This window comes from Gouania willdenowi, chromosome 9 (genome assembly GCF_900634775.1).
Source record: "Gouania willdenowi chromosome 9, fGouWil2.1, whole genome shotgun sequence".
Classification (NCBI taxonomy): domain Eukaryota; kingdom Metazoa; phylum Chordata; class Actinopteri; order Blenniiformes; family Gobiesocidae; genus Gouania; species Gouania willdenowi.
In genome coordinates, this window is record NC_041052.1 from 8,382,735 (window position 1) to 8,399,279 (window position 16,545).

Below are 16,545 nucleotides of genomic sequence, written 5' to 3' on the forward strand. Positions count from 1 at the left end.
GCAGTCTCTTCCTGATTGAGTCTAAAAGCAAATGAAAATTTGACACTTTTCATGTGTTTTTTTTTTTTTTTTTTAACATTGTGTTTGTCCATATTCATCATTAGTTTTTAATAATCAGCTTTTGTTTTTTGCCTCTCATCTCAGGAGATGAACGAGGACCACAGCACACCCAAGAAGGAGAAGCAGGAGCGTCTCTCCAAGCACAAAGAGAACATGCAACATTCCCAGGCCGAGGAGGAGGCCCACCTCCTGGGCCAGCAGAGAGTTTTCTACGAGCGAAACTGTCGCGCCTTCAAACGCAAAGTCATGATCAAGAGGCACGACGGGGAACAGGAGCAGATACGAGAGGTTAGTAAATGTAATGTAAAAAAATTTAAATAATCAATCTCTAAATCAGGGTTGGGGTCAATTATACAATTATGGCATAATTATAATTTAAGAATATGTTGCTGTTGTAATAATAATTAAATTGTAAATGAGTTTAGATAATTGACTTTGTAATTGTAATTGCCATAAAAATTTGACAACATTTTTCAATTATAATTTAATGCAAAACTGGGGAATCATGTTAAAGTTCTCCACATGTGTAGTTCATATCAAGAGTTCTTACATTTTACCATTAAAAAACACACACACATATATATATATATATATATATATATATAAATTAGATTATAGATATTTGTTTTTAGTGTATTTTACAGCTGATTTAGGTCCAGTTATCATAAGAGATGCTAACAGAAAGTTAACACGAGGAATGTTAACTTTTATTAGTTTATTTATTTCAGGCTCAGTAATTGTAATGGAACTTCAGTGATTCAGAACATAATTGTAATCTACTTTATGAGAGTAAAAAAAAACAATTGTAATTGAAAAAAATGCCGGTCACTGTAATTGAACATGGATAAATAAAAACGTAATTGTAACTGAAAAATGAAATTGACCCCAACCCTGCCATGAATGTTTTTCTCGTCGTTGTTGTTGGTGGGAAAAATGTATTTTCTTGTGATTTCCAAATACACCCAATGCACTTTGGATCTAAAGTGTTTTTATGAACTAAATCCTGCAGATTATTAGAGTTATAGAGTAAAGTAAGCCAACAATGTGCTAATCTGAAAAGCTGTTTGCAAATCTTTAGAGGCTTTTCCGTAGGAAAAACGGTGAAAACTACGTCGAGGTGTGAATGTGAAACAGAAACAAGTGTTGATGCTTTTTAAATTTTAATTTCATCTCCACAGGAACTGACCAAGAAGAAGACCCAGAAGGAGATGGAGCACGCCATGCTGATCCGCCACGACGAGTCCACCCAGGAGCTGGAGCACAGGCAGCTGAAGAACCTGCAGAAGCTGCGTATGGACCTGATCCGCCTGCAGCACCAGACGGAGCTGGAGAACCAGATCGAGTACAACAACAGGAGGGAGCGAGAACTGCACCGCAAACACGTGCTGGAGCTGCGGCAGCAACCCAAAAACCTCAAGGTGGGTCCAAACCAGGGTTGGAGTCAATTACATGTTTTAATTACAATTACATCTTCAATTATCCATGTTCAATTACAACTACGTCTTCAATTATCCATCTTCAATTAAAACTCAATTACAATGTTGTCTTAATTATCCATGTTCAATTACAACTCGATTACATTCAATCAATAAATATAGGTAATGATTATAATTGATATAATTAGGATGCCCCCTGAACGCCTCCCTAGTGAGGCGTTCAGGGCACGTCCCTCCGGAAGGAGGCCCCGGGGAAGACCCAGGACACGCTGGAGAGACTATGTCTCTCAGCTGGCCTGGGAACGTCTCGGGGTCCCCCCGGAAGAGCTGGAGGAAGTGGCCGGGGAGAGGGAAGTCTGGGCCTCCCTACTGAGGATGCTGCCCCCGCGACCCGGAAACGGCTAAGCGGGAGAAGATGGATGGATGGATGGATTATAATTGAGCCCAACCCTGAGTAAAGCATCTCATCAAGAATGACATTGTTTAGGTTTTATTTAAAGTTGAAATTGTCTTTAAAAAAGAAAGCCGAGGTTTCCCTTGAAGATGCTGTAAGCGTGAGCAACAACCTTCAGGTTCCAGGTTGTGTTTTTGATCAAACACTGATGCAACACAAATGTAATGAATCAAGATGGAAAGTGGTGTAAGAACATGCAAAGTCTTTCATGTGGATTCCATTTCAATGTATTTATTGTATAAGTATTAAGGCTATAAGTTTGACTCCACGCGTGGGCGTAAAGAGGCTGTAAACTACATGTGCCAAATTTTAATGTTAAACTATTGAACAAACTCAAAATACTTACACAATCCTTCAATTTTCCTCAAATTATTACATAATATTTCCCTTAATCAAGTAGAATTTGGTCACAAAATATAGGAAATTGAAAGTGAAGATCCTTTTGGGACTGATATATGTCAGTTATTGCTTGGACTTGATCACTTTCATGCATATTTTGTATTTTATGTAAACATAGAAATGTAAACTAAGGCACAATAATAATAAAATAACAATGAGATCAAACTACTGTGTTTTGCTCATGAACTAAAACGACTTTGACACCCCTGCCGTAAACCTTTAACCCTAACCTTAGCATTTGAAATGAAACGCTGTTTTAAAACCCACTTTCCGTTCCGTCGACCAGGTGTTGGAGCTGCAGATTAAGAAGCAGTTCCAGGACACATGTAAGGTCCAGACCAAGCAATACAAAGCCCTGCGCCACCACCAGATGGAGGTGACGCCCAAGACCGAGCACAAGACGGTGCTCAAGGCCCTGAAGGATGAGCAGACGCGCAAGTTGGCCATTTTAGCAGAGCAGTACGAGCAGAGCATCAATGAGATGATGGCCTCACAGGCGGTGAGTGGACACGTCCAGATTCAAGACAAAAATGTGTTTTTTATTGTAACTCCACAGATTAATCACTTACACTTGAAGTTTTAGACAAAAGCTGTCATTATGTTGTCATTATTATGACATGAGACTTGTCATTAGCATTAATAACGTGTCATGAAGGATGTTAGTGTTATTTGTTACCTTAACCCCTAACCCTACCTAATCCATAACCCTAACCATAGCTAACCCCTATCCCCTAACCCATAAACCCAAACCCATAAACCCAAACCCATAAACCCTAACCCATAAACCCTAACCCTACCTAATCCATAACCCTAACCATAGCTAACCCCTATCCCCTAACCCATAAACCCAAACCCATAAACCCTAACCCTACTTAATCCATAACCCTAACCATAGCTAACCCCATCCCCTAACCCATAAACCCTAACCCTACTTAATCCATAATCCTAACCATAGCTAACCCCTATCCCCTAACCCATAAACCCAAACCCATAAACCCTAACCCTACTTAATCCATAATCCTAACCATAGCTAACCCCTATCCCCTAACCCATAAACCCTAACCCTACTTAATCCATAACCCTAACCATAGCTAACCCCTATCCCCTAACCCATAAACCCAAACCCATAAACCCCTAACCCTACTTAATCCATAATCCTAACCATAGCTAACCCCTATCCCCTAACCCATAAACCCAAACCCATAAACCCTAACCCTACCTAATCCATAACCCTAACCAGACCTAACCCATAAACCCAAACCCTACCTACCTTTAACTCTAAATCTAACATTCAGTGAAATGTATTGATCGCCACATATCACTATCGGAGCCGTCCCCCCCCTGCCGACCGGGACATCACTGCGGTTGGAGTATGAAGACATGAGCATTCTCAGAGAGTGTCCCACAACAAACCGTCCCAACTTTCTTTTGTCCTTTCTCGAAATACAACCCAGGAGGCTACTGTGGACCCCAGTCTCTCTTTGTACGTGGTCGATCAAGATCTTCCTCTGAAAAAAGATACAGACATATAAACCCTAACTTGACACCTAACCAATTGCCCCAAAATGGAATCTAACCCCCCCAAAAAAAACCCTCCCCTAACCCTGTCATTCCCTAACCATTCCCTCTATGGCCCTCACCCTAACCTCTCGGCCCTCCCTTCTCCCTTCTCCCCCAACCCCAACCATTCCTACCCTAACCCTAACCCATCTCCTCCCTGGCTGTAACCTTAACCCCTCTCCCTTCCCTAACCTTTCCCTCCTTTAATACTACCCTATCCCAAATCCCTTCCCTAACCCTAACCATCTCCTCCCTAGCCCTAACCCTGACCCCTCCTTGGAACCCTTATATACACCCCCAACCACTATCCCTTCCTAGCGCCAACAACTAGAGGGAGCTTACACTAAAAGCTAAAATAAATGTAACACCTAAAATTGAATGACATAAAATCTAACCCAGAAAGAACAGACAGGACTGCACCAAAACACTCCCACCTCCACCACATACCTATATATACGGGTAGGAGGGGCGGAGGCTGGAAGCTGGGAGAGGTCCAAACAGAGGTGAAACCTAAACAGACTCCCACCTCTGAACCTCTGCTAACAGTTCTATGAACCCTCATGGCACACGACACATGACCTTACGGCTGGGTGTCCAAACAGACACAGACTGTGGAGGATGCACCCATCCCCCACTTCTGTTCCCTGTCCCATTTTTACACCACAGCACTGACAGTATTTACACTGATACAATATCACAAACCTTTTTAATGAGTGACAGTAGGAAGAGAGGAACACCAATGACAAGTGTTGGCCTGTCATCCTCTATCTAACTGGGAGAGGCTCAGAACTCCCTGGGGGGGTTCATTAAAAACCACATTCCTTTACCTAACCCCTAACCAGGGTTGGGGTCAATTATAATTTTAATTGCGTAATTGATAATTAATGACAATTCTGACATATCTATAAATGTAATTGTAATTTTAAAAATCACAATCACAATTAAATTGGAATTGAGTTCAGTTGACTTGTAATTGTAATTGCCATTAAAATTCTATAAAAACTGTCAATTATAATTTAGCGCAAAACTGAGGAGCCATGTTGCAGCTCTATGTACAGTTCTATACATACTGTGTGTAGTTAACAATTAATAATAAATAATGTTTAATATCAACCTACATTTTCCCATTTGAAAAATAAAAAATAAATAGAGGGCTATACTGACACAAAAAAAGCTCAGATGCCCATATCAAAAATATTAAAACCTATTTTTTCATTGGTTAGGAAGTCTAACAAGCTAACTAATAGATGATAAATAAATCAGATGATAGATATTAGATTTTAGTGTATTTTACAGCTGATTTAGGACCTGTTATCATAAGAGATGCTAATGGAAAGCTATCACAAGAGGAAGGTTAACATTTATTAGGTTATTTATTTCAGGCTCAGTAATTGAATGTAATTGTAATTGACTTTCTGAGGATACAAAATAATTGTAATTCAATTGTAATTGGAAAACATGCTGGTCACTGTAATCACAATTGAATTGTAATTGATCATGGATATTTGAAAACGTAATTGTAACTGAAAAATGTAATTGACCCCAACCCTACTTAACTCTAAACCCAAAAATGCCAACATAGCTCCAAAGGTGTCATAATTTAGCGAACAACACATAATGGCAGCCTTCATGACACCTTATTCATGCTAATGACAGATAATGATAATGTATAAAACTTGAAATAAAATGTTAGCGATTTATCTAAATGTTTTGTTTGTGCTTGTGTTTTTTTCTCTGCCCTCATTGCCCTTCCTTTTTAACTCCTCCATTCATTGCCTCGTCCTGGTTGCGTCTCTTGTCCGTGTAACTCTCTCCCCGTCGTCTCGTCCTCGGCCTCAGCTGCGTCTGGACGAGGCCCAGGAAGCCGAGTGCCAGGCCCTGAGGCAGCAGCTGCAGCAGGAGATGGAGCTGCTCAACGCCTACCAGAGCAAGATCAAGATGCAGACTGAAGCTCAGCACGAGCGTGAGCAGCAGAAGCTGGAGCAGAAGGTGTCGCTGCGCCGAGCTCACCTGGAACAAAAGGTGACGTAGAACAAAAGGTCCAGTACCTCAGGTTGAAAAACGTCGTCATAGCCTTGGATTCTGCTGTTTTGTACAAATGTTCCAATACTACAAATTTAGCTTCCTGTCTGATGATCACCTGATCAAGTGTCAGCGGTCTGAATGAATTACATGAATCACTCACTAATATAGAATCAAAGGATCATACATTTAAATTTACATAATTTCCTTAAAAGTCAGCCCCAATAGAAACAAGCTAGAGGTGGCATGATACATTAAGTTCATGATACGATACAGCAGACGATAACTATACAATGCATTTGGAAAGGACAAAAGATTAAAAAATTGCAGTTGGAAAAATGTTTTTATTTTGAAAATCTCTGGATATGACATTTTCAACTCAATGGGAATATTAAAAATAATAAAATGTGGTGTGGCTCTAAAAACCCACAAAATAGCAGAAAAAACACAAACACACATGAAAAAAAAAACAGCAAGCAAAAATACACAAAATGAGTGCCAAAAACCGTTCAAAATTACAGACAAATACCGATACATAAAAAGGACAAGATAAATACACAAAATTAGCCCAAAAAACACTCAAATGGCAGAAAAATAAACACACCAAAAGAGAGCTAAAACACACTAAAAACTGCAATACTACACATTATTCCCATAAACATACAAAACTACAGAGAAATACACAAAAAGCACAACAAAAATACACAAAATAACCCCCAAAAAGACTCAAAATGGCAGAAAAATAAACAAGAAACAGAAAAAACATACCAATAAAGAGCTAAAACACACTAAAAACTGCAATAATACACAAAATGATTTCTATAAACATACATAACTGCAGAGAAATACACAAAAAGTGCAGCAAAATTACCTAAAAAACAGTCAAAATGCCAGAAATTAATGTAAGAAAAATCACAAAAAAGAAGAGCCAAAGTGCTATAATACACAAAATGACTCCCAAAACATATGAAACTACAGACAAATATACAAAATTATCACAAAAACACACAAGACAACTCCAAATAACTGAAAAATATACAAAATGGCAACAAAAGATACACAAAAATTAATCCAAAAACACACAAAATGACAACAAAAACACAATTATACAGAAATACCGAAAGAAATACAAAATTACAGTAAAATAAAATACACAAAATGACTCCACAAACATACAAAACAACAACAAAAACACTGGCACTCTTTGTTCTTCCTTCTTTTTTTGCTGACATCGGTCATTATTCTAAATGCTGACCCGACTCTCCATAACGTGGCCCTTGGATCAGTCCATCACAGGTTTGTGGCCCCCGCTGTGCTTAAAGTCACCGTCCCTGGTCTAGTAGAGGACGACACAGCTTTGATAACAAAGACAGACCTGATCCACTTCTAATAATATAATAATGACTCCAACACGGTGTAATGTTTCCCCCTCCTGGCTGCACTGGAACCTGCATCCTCAGGCTGGGATGATGTCATGGTTTTCAGGAGCACCATTGTCCTCAGGTTTCAGTCCCAGTCCGTGTCTGGAGTTTTCTGTGCATGCTCAGTTCTTGGTCAGGTTGTCGTATTGCGACATGCACAGTTTCAGTCAGTGTGTGTGAAATGAAAGACGTGCACGTAAACATTGTGTAGTGCACTGGTGCACCGTCACTGCAGAACAATTATCATGTTAGTGATAAACATCAAGTTTCATCACAGCTAAACAATGTTAGTGAATACAAACGACGACAGAATTAAGTGTTATATGATCTGCCCCAAAGAGCTCATTTTCACCTTGAACCACAGAGAACATCACCTAGGATACGCAGCAGCAGCAGCAGCAACATGAACATGTCAGAGTGGATTTCTATCAATCGTCTAAATGAATAATCTGCTCGTTAAACACCTGAATTTTCTTATTGCTCTTACATTTACTTCTTTACATTATCCCAGTACAGTTTTTTTTTTCTATTGTCTCCTCCTGGTTTATGTTTCGACGCTTTGTTGTAAGTTTTTTTTTTTTTTTTTTTTGTTTTTTTTACCAGTTTAAGCATCAGCAACTCCTCCCTTTCTGATCGGACTCACATTCACCATCTAGCGGTACAATTTACACCAAGAAAAGACAGAACATGAGAGCAATAACACACACACACAAAATGTAGTAAAAATACAATTAAAGCACGAACGCACATAAAAAATGTAGCCAAAAAATTTGACCCAAAACAGCAAAGATATACAAAAAATACTTCCAAAATTCTAGGAAGTGTGAAAATTGTCAAAGAAATACACAAAAAATAGTTTAAAAAATATATACAAAACATCTGCCAAAATACACAAAACAACTCTAAGAAACACACAAAATTACAGCAAAAATAGACAAAAAACACAAAAAATGACTCCAGGAAAGACGCAAAATTACAGAAAAATACACAAAAAACTACAAAAATAAACAACTACCCCCCCCACACACACAAATACACCGAAATAACTGCAGGAAAGACGCAAAAAGTCAGAAATACCCCCAAAAAATATACAGGAAACCTAGCAATAACACACACAATGACTTCAGGAAACACAAAAATTCCAACAAAATATACAAAACGTACAAAAATAGGACAACAACAGAAACACATAAGAATAAATAACTGAAAAATATACAAAATAACAACAAAGATATACAAAATGACTCCAACTTCTTAAACTTAAATAAAAACATACAAAAATACACAAAATGACAATAAGAAATATACATAAATGACAGAAAAACCACACAAAACAATGACAAAAATAAACAAAATTATTTGAAAAAATCACCCAAAAAATCACAAACTCTTCTGTGTTAATGCACATATCAATCATTATTCTAATGCTGACTTGAATGTTGGATAACACAGTTTTATGGCCTCGCTGTGATGAAAGCTCTTTATTTCTGCACTAACTTACTGTATATTTTCTGGGTGCTATTTATTCTTCACTAATGTCTGAGTCGTGTTAAAACCCTGTTGTCAGATTGAAGAGGAGCTGGATTCTCTTCAGAAGGAAAGAAGTGATCGTATCAAACACCTGCTGGAGCGTCAGGAGAGAGAGATCGACTCCTTTGACATGGAGAGCATTCGCTTGGGCTTTGGAAACCTGTGCATGCTGGACTTTCCCAAGGACGACTACAGATGAAGGAGCAGCGACGATGATGATGATGATGATGCCATTGTCCTTCCTGACCTCCTTCGTCCTGACCTGACAGTGCAGATGTTTATTTCTGCTGCTGTTGCCCCTCATGCAAACAAAACCTGTGACTGAATCAGAGTGTTGGTCACATGACCAGGAGGGGGAGGAGTTAGTGTCTCGGTCCATAAAGAAAACACGCACGCACACACCCACATAAAACCACTTGCTCTCCTTTTTTTTTTTTTAATTATCTTGTGATGTCACAAGACGAACAACATAAGCGTCTGGATGACTTCCTGGTTCTCGTAGTGATAACAGTGACCCCGCGTTATCTTTTGGCGGGAAAAACAAGGGCGCTTCTGATCAACGTGATCAGTTTTTTTTCTTTAAAAACTCAAGCAAAAAAAAAAAAAAAAAAAATCATTTTTTAACTGCGATAAATCCAATGCGAATGGTTGGCTCGCTCCTTTCAAAGCTCTTCTGGTATTTATGCATCAGGACATTTTATTGGACAAAACTGAAACCCTTTGATAATAATATCACTCTGTACATAGTACATGTTGTACTCATTGTGATTCCTTGGGGTGGATTTGATTACTGAAGAAGAGTGAGTTACTCCACACGTGTTCTTATGACGTACTGATTTATTTTGCACTGGCAGCCAATGTGAAAAAGTAATAATAAATGTGACACGTGTACTACTGCGAGCGCACAAAGGGCTTCATGGGGGATGGTTTAGTGAGAGACTTGTACTTTGTGTATAGAAGGATTTATGGAGAGCTTTTACCTATTTTCATATCGTAGTTTTAAACGTCACTCAAAATCAGACAGAATTTTTAAGGCGCAGTTTTCTTCCTCATTACGAGGACGAATATTCAGTCTGGTTTATGTTCGATGATCTTTTAATTCATTTTGTTCATTTTTAGCCCTTTTTATTTTTTGCTTTACACGACTCTGTGTACTTTGTTATAAACCAGACCAGTATGTCGCTCGACTGTTGCATGCACTTTAATTTTTGTTTTCTTCCAGATTTAAAGAAAGCATGAGTCTGTCAGAGCTTTTAATTATATTTGTAAATAAAGTGCTCATCACTATGTGTGTGTGTGTGTGTGTGTGTGTGTGTGTCCACAGTGAAAAACTAAAGGTCTTCAGTGCTTTAAAATACTTTAATTCAGATTAACACATTTGATTGTTTTTTTTATAGAGAAAAAGTGAACTTCTAGTTTAGGATGAACTTTTTCAAAGTGACTCAATATTAATCAATAAATTAGTTTCATGATTGTTTAAATCAGAAGAATCTAAAGAACTTCAGTTTAAATCAGAAATTGTTAACTTTTATTACAGTGGAGGCCACAAAAATGTGATAGTGTTCAAATTATGGGCCATAAACCAGAATAATGATAAAGTGTGACATTGACACCGGTAAGAACAACGGTTTTTGTGTAATTGTTTCTTGTATGTCTGGAGTCAATTTGTGTGTTTTTGTCGTTTTTTTTTTTTTTTTTTTAGCTTTCTTGTCATTTTTTGTATTAGTTTTGTGTATTTTGGAGCTATTTAATGTGTTTTTTTTATTTCATTTTGTGTGTTTTGAAATCTTTTGCATGTCTGGATAATAGTAATTTAGTGAATCTTTCTGTCATTTTGTGGGATTAGTTGTTTTTTGTATTTGTTTTGTGTGTTTTTAGAGGCATTTCATGCGTTTTTGTTTTCTGTTTGTGTATTTTTGTAGTCATTGAGGTTTTTTTGTAGCCCTTCTGTTGTCGTTTTGTACATCTTCATTTTGTGTATTTTTACAATTGATTTTTGAAGTCATTTCTTGTTTTTGTATATCTAGAATCATTTTCAATATTTTTCTGTCATTATTTTGTGTATTTTTAGTTTGTCATTGTGCACTTTTATACTGTTTCTATTGTGATGTTTTCATTGTTTTGCATTTTTTTTGGGGGCCACATGTTGCCTATGTCTGGTTAACATCATTTAAAGTGTTGGTAACTTGTTTAACTAGTCCAAATGTGTTAGTTTATTTAAAAAATAATAAAGATATAGCTAATGAGGTTGATCAGTAGGATGTTAAACCCTGTTCTGATTTAGTTTTAAACATCTCACGCTGTGTTAAGAGACTTGTTTCAAATTTTAAAAAATGTGAACTAAAGCTAAAACATAAAAGCAACCCCAGATGTTGTGAAGTGGAGCATCCAGCTGTGCTGTGTTTATAAATACCTCAGCATTAGTTAACTGTCGTGTGCAGATGAACATTTAAATATAGCTCAGTTTTCACTCACTGGGTCATTTATTTATTTCTCACTTCAAACACAAACTACATTTATGTGAAAAGGCTTTATTTGAATTCTGAAACACAAACTGTCATTTCTGTCACAGCAATGACATCACAGAGATCTTATGAGGTGCTTTGAGAGTTTTTTTTTATTTTTTATTTCCCAGCCAGCTGCTCGTATAGTTTAGGAACGTAGTCGTCCCACTCTGCCTGATAACAGGTTCCTGCCACTGGGGTTCCCAGATCATATTTCTGCCTGAAACTCTGGATCTTAAATTTTCCGCGTCCGTCCCCGGATCTATTGGTGAGGGTGGGCTCTGAGCAGGACAAGCTGGATGACTGCTCGTAGACCAGCCACACGTACCTGTGCAGGCCTGAGGGAGACAAACACAAATGCATTAACATTCAGAACGTTATGCCAATTAAAGCACACAAAATTGGAACACATACGTTTCAACAAATCCAGTAATTTCAACAAGATTATAAGCAAAATTTGACGTATTTGTCCTTTAGCTACACAGCTAGTCGTCCATTTTCCTAGAAAAGACAATGTGCCAATGCATGACATTGTCCCAAATCATGAATACAGTTTACGTTTTAGGACTTCCTCAGGTCTCAAAGTGAGGCATCAAGAATAATCAGACTCATCAGCTGAAACCACCTCACTCGTCAAACCAAACGCCGTCAAATGACACGTCCTCAGGCTTCAAAATAAATAAAAAAACATGGCGTTTTATTTTGAAGGAACTGTAAATATAGATGACAAAGTGAGTTAAAAAGCCAATTTTTCCTTTATTTAATTTTATTTTAAGTTAAAATATATGATAAATAGTAAATATTAAAATAAGAGTTAAGATATATCAATGTATTGTTTGATAATATTAATAAAAACATGGTTAAATTAACTGTTGCTAATTTAACCTTTAAAAAGAAATAGAAAATAACAGCTTTCGACTTGCTGAGTCATATCCGAAGCAGCACATATTAATGTTATGTTAATTTCTGGTTTATTCGTAATACAGCGTCATGCAGGCGATTTTATTTGAGGCCGTTTAGTCATGACTTATTTTCAAGCCTGAAGCCCTTTCGTTTGACAGAGGTTTTGCTGAGTCATGAGTCACTTTAGTCTGATAAATGACCTTCCCTGATACCTCGCTCTGAAACCTGAGGACGTCCTAAAATGTGCAACGTCTGCATGTAAAATATTTTAGAGTTCAGATTGGCGCCTGATTTTAATTAAAGAGAGGAAAAACTAAAAAAGGGTTGAAATAGTTTTAACCAGAATACCTGTACAACTGATTCAGTATGGAGTGATTAAACACTATTTCTTAGATACTGGTTTCCACTCCTACCTGTGCCTTTTGGAGGACCTGAGCCCACATAGTCAGACAAGACGGTGCCCGACGACACATCGTTCCCCTTCATGTTGACCACCAGGAAGTGATGCCACTCCCTTTGAAGAGACGCAAAAACCAAGTTAGAGGAGGAACAATTACAACCATCACGTTGTGATGATGATGGAGGAGGAAGTGAGCTCACCTGAACTTAGGTTCCTTCCTGCTGGGAGCGTCGGGGTCCGTCAGAGCTAACGTGTACAGCTTGGTGACGTCACATCCCTCCCACTCCAGACAGGTGGGACGATGCTGAACCTGTCAGTGAACGCATTTTTTGCAGGATTAGATGAAAAATAATGAACAGATTTGAACCAGACCTTATGCAATGAAAGAGTCCATTACATTTTGGATGAAATCCAGATCGATATATTGATTCTGGATTAGTTTTAAAAGAATTGAAAAATCTCTATTTCTCGTCATTGGCAACATTTCAAAGCTTTATATCTCAGATTGTAATTGACCAATATTCATAAAATTTGACTTAGTTAAGTCGGAATTGAATTGCCCCACAGAGTTTAGTCCAGATCGGATACGGATTGTGCACATTATTGCATTTTTTCTATTTAAAAGAAAATGTATGATTTGATATTTAATAGTTGTTTTTTTTCTCTCAGGCTCATTTACAGCATGTCTGTTTATTAATGTGCATCGTCCATTATAATATATATTATAAAAGACAATGTTATGTCCCTTATATATATTAATAATCAATAAATTCAAAATGAATTGGTCCACAGCCAGTTTCCGAATCCAGCACCCAATAGGGGGCGCTATTCAGTCAGCTTCAAACAGTGGTATTATTATGTAATCTTATTATTTGCTAGAAAAACATCTGCAAACGCGCTAATGTTAGATATTAAATTCTAAAATACCAATAGTGCAAAATTTATGATATTAGAGAAGTACTTTTATTGTCATTTTAAACAGAAACGGAGAAAATACGCCACAGTTAGCACCGTAGGTTTGTTAGCTCTACTGGTTCCCAGCTGGTTTTGTGTCAGACCTGAGTGGGAGTGAGCACTTTGCCGAGCTCATCAATCTCCACAGAGCCGTATTTGACGGTCAGAGGCTGGGCGGGCTTGTCTTCCACCTCCTGGAGAGCCAGAGAGCCGCTCCACTCGCTCAGGTCTGCGGGCATTTTATTAGCTGCTGCTTTAAGTTAGCTGCTAACCGTAGCTACACACGCGCGAGCTGTTCGGTGTGCTGCGTTCAGGTTCACTCGGGATTATAGAAACTAGCGAGAAATATCCGCGTTTGGACACCGATTAAAACCATATGAAATCAAAAATGTTATGGCAAATATATTGAAAGCTTAATCACATTAATATCTGTTTAATTCAAGTTGATTTATGTACACGATAAAATTTGCTCGGATGCCTTTAAATGATGAACGGGTTTCTTTTATCAAGAGGTAGAGATATTAAATTTATGACTGAGATAATTATTGTTATTTCACTTTAATTACAAATTAATATCTAATACTATTTCACTTTAGGTTAAGTGACAGACATTGATTTATTATCATTATTATTATAAAAAAGAAATCAGATTAAAATTCCTAATATTCTTAATCCTCTGAACGGAGCAAACAAATGAAAAATCCTAGTAGCCAATAGGAAGCGTCTCGCGTTTAAACAAGGTGAGTCCTGATTGGCTGTTTAGTCTGTCAGTCAAATCATGGCCCGTTCGTCCCTCTTTCTCCTTCACAACCTCAAATGACACACTTTCTATTTTCCACTTCAGGGCAAATAGCAAATAGTTTGACCTCATTTGGAAAACATGTGTCTTTTTTTCCCACATTTCCGTTTTTAGTTTTTAAATGTCCAACTGGGAAGAAGAAGAAGCATGTATTCCTGTTGTTTCTATGCAACTCACTGAGTAAATCTGTCCTGTCAGGACTGGATAAAGACAATAAACGAAATATTGTAATATAGGAGTGGTGCGGTGGAATTAGTTTAGCTTTGATAAAATAGACAATAATGGGCTCATTATTGATACAATATATTAGAAAAGAAGAAAAAAAATGCAGTTACTCACATACTTACTCTGGGTATGACATTTTCAACTCAATAGGAATAAAAAATGTAAACAAACAATAACGTAAATAAGAAAAAAATCTATATATTTGAAGTGCAAAAAGTGCCACTTTACAGTGCAAAAACAAAGACTGGCAATTTATGCCATGAGTCTTGACATTCTTTGCAGTGCGTGAAATTTGCATAACAACATTTTTAAAACAACAAACAAGAACAGTCTACACACAGCCCAGATTTAACATATGCACGTGTTTTTTTTTTTTTTTTTTTTTTTTTTTTTTTTTTAGCAATATTTGCCTTTGTATATCTTCTGGCTGCATTTGAGACTTTTGGGCATTGACTGTGTCTCCTGCTGTTTAAAAGATACGTTTGCACGAATGGGAAGGTATGCTTCAGGTCACCACTCCTAGCATCTTGTGACATTTCAATAGATTGTCGCACAGTATATTGTTCCACCTTTTCTCTTTTCTGCTGAATAAATATATAATGAGGTATGAAGTAATGTATTTGTTGATCCTAGGCCCACTCTTCACACTTAGAAGTATTTCAATTTAGCATTTTTAGTTGTAAAATGTCACAGTGATTGTCCTCTATGGGTTGAACGCTGTCTATTGTAATTTAATTTTGCTTTTGGCTTAGATTAGATCAGTGACGTCATAACCGTCACTGTTGGCTCCGCCCCTCCTATAAAAGATGGGAGGAGGGACTAGGTTTCCTCCCATTGATTGACAGCTACAGGCAGAACTGTGTAGCGCTGTGGGGGCGGTGCTGCTGTGACTGGGCGTGTCTTAATTACTCCCCCAGTGGCAGATCAGCCACTAGGGGGGTGGGGGAGGGGTGTACTTACACTTTAAAGGTGCGTTCACACCGAAGGCGACTTCAGTGACTCTAGCGACTACATTACATTCAAAATCAACGTAAATGACCTGATGTCAATCGCGTGATCAGAGGCGACTTCGAGTAACGCTGTGTCGCAACATCCAGTCGGTGCTAGCCGTTACACATTTTCACAAAATAAAAGCAATATTTCTAAATGTCGACAAAGTATAATTGCGCTATTAAGGTTGTTTTGGGCATGAGACTCTTAACTCCCGTGAAATCTCATTACGCAAGACTTTGCTGCAGGAAGATGGACATTCAGAACCTCCGTATAAAACTCTGTATTCCTTTGTTGTTTGCTGTCTAATGTGGCAGTAATACCTTTTTAGTAGAATGCTAAGAAAAGTCTCTCAGTCCTCTTCTGTTGACACTTACAGCACTATGTTTCCTCGGAGAGAACTGGTCATGTGACCATGCGAAGAAGCGAGCAAAAAGCGCAACAATGTTCAATCACGGCCAATTTCAGCAACTATCTTCACTGAAGTCGCATTCGGTGTGAACGCACCTTGACAATTTCACATATATTTATTTAAAGTTTAACGTTAAAACACAGTTTTTCTTTTGTGGCTTTTTAACTTTAAAAGTAACTGGTTTGCCACATTAGATCATACCTGTCAAGTATCCCGTTTTGGCCGGGAAAGTCCCATATTTTACCCCTCATTCCCGCCATCTTCCCGTATTAGTATTTTCCCGTAAATATCCCGTATTTTAATGTAATAATAATTAAAAGATGCCTTACTAAACTGAACGCCGTCACTAGCCTCGCAAGAACTGCCACCTGAAATGGCCTGAGTGGCGGTTTTCGCGAGATTAGTGCCGACAGCGGCAACAAACCCGGAAACAACTCAGAACAGAGACGATGAATGAATGAAGACGCTCCGGCAAA

At 37.9% G+C, this 16,545-nt stretch overlaps 2 protein-coding genes across 6 annotated transcripts in view; one reads left to right on the plus strand and one right to left on the minus strand.

Moving 5' to 3' along the window:
• The window catches only part of taok3a (TAO kinase 3a), a 90,784-nt gene extending 80,613 nt beyond the window's left edge, over positions 1-10,171 (plus strand). For all 5 annotated transcript variants that reach the window (XM_028456912.1, XM_028456913.1, XM_028456911.1 and 2 more), the window contains 5 exons: positions 145-348; positions 1,239-1,478; positions 2,636-2,848; positions 5,749-5,931; positions 8,920-10,171. In XM_028456912.1, the coding sequence (XP_028312713.1) occupies positions 145-348; positions 1,239-1,478; positions 2,636-2,848; positions 5,749-5,931; positions 8,920-9,081 (1,002 nt within the window). In that variant the 3' untranslated portion in view covers positions 9,082-10,171. The remainder of the gene's footprint in view (positions 1-144; positions 349-1,238; positions 1,479-2,635; positions 2,849-5,748; positions 5,932-8,919) is intronic.
• Positions 10,172-11,397: 1,226 nt separating this feature from the next.
• Positions 11,398-13,965, minus strand: pebp1 (phosphatidylethanolamine binding protein 1). The gene is made up of 4 exons (XM_028457672.1): positions 13,748-13,965; positions 12,890-12,999; positions 12,703-12,803; positions 11,398-11,724 (listed from the first exon to the last, which is right to left on the minus strand). The coding sequence occupies exons 1-4, from the start codon at positions 13,880-13,882 to the stop codon at positions 11,507-11,509; spliced, it is 564 nt and encodes a 187-aa protein (XP_028313473.1). The 5' UTR covers positions 13,883-13,965; the 3' UTR covers positions 11,398-11,506.
• Positions 13,966-16,545: the final 2,580 nt, after the last annotated feature.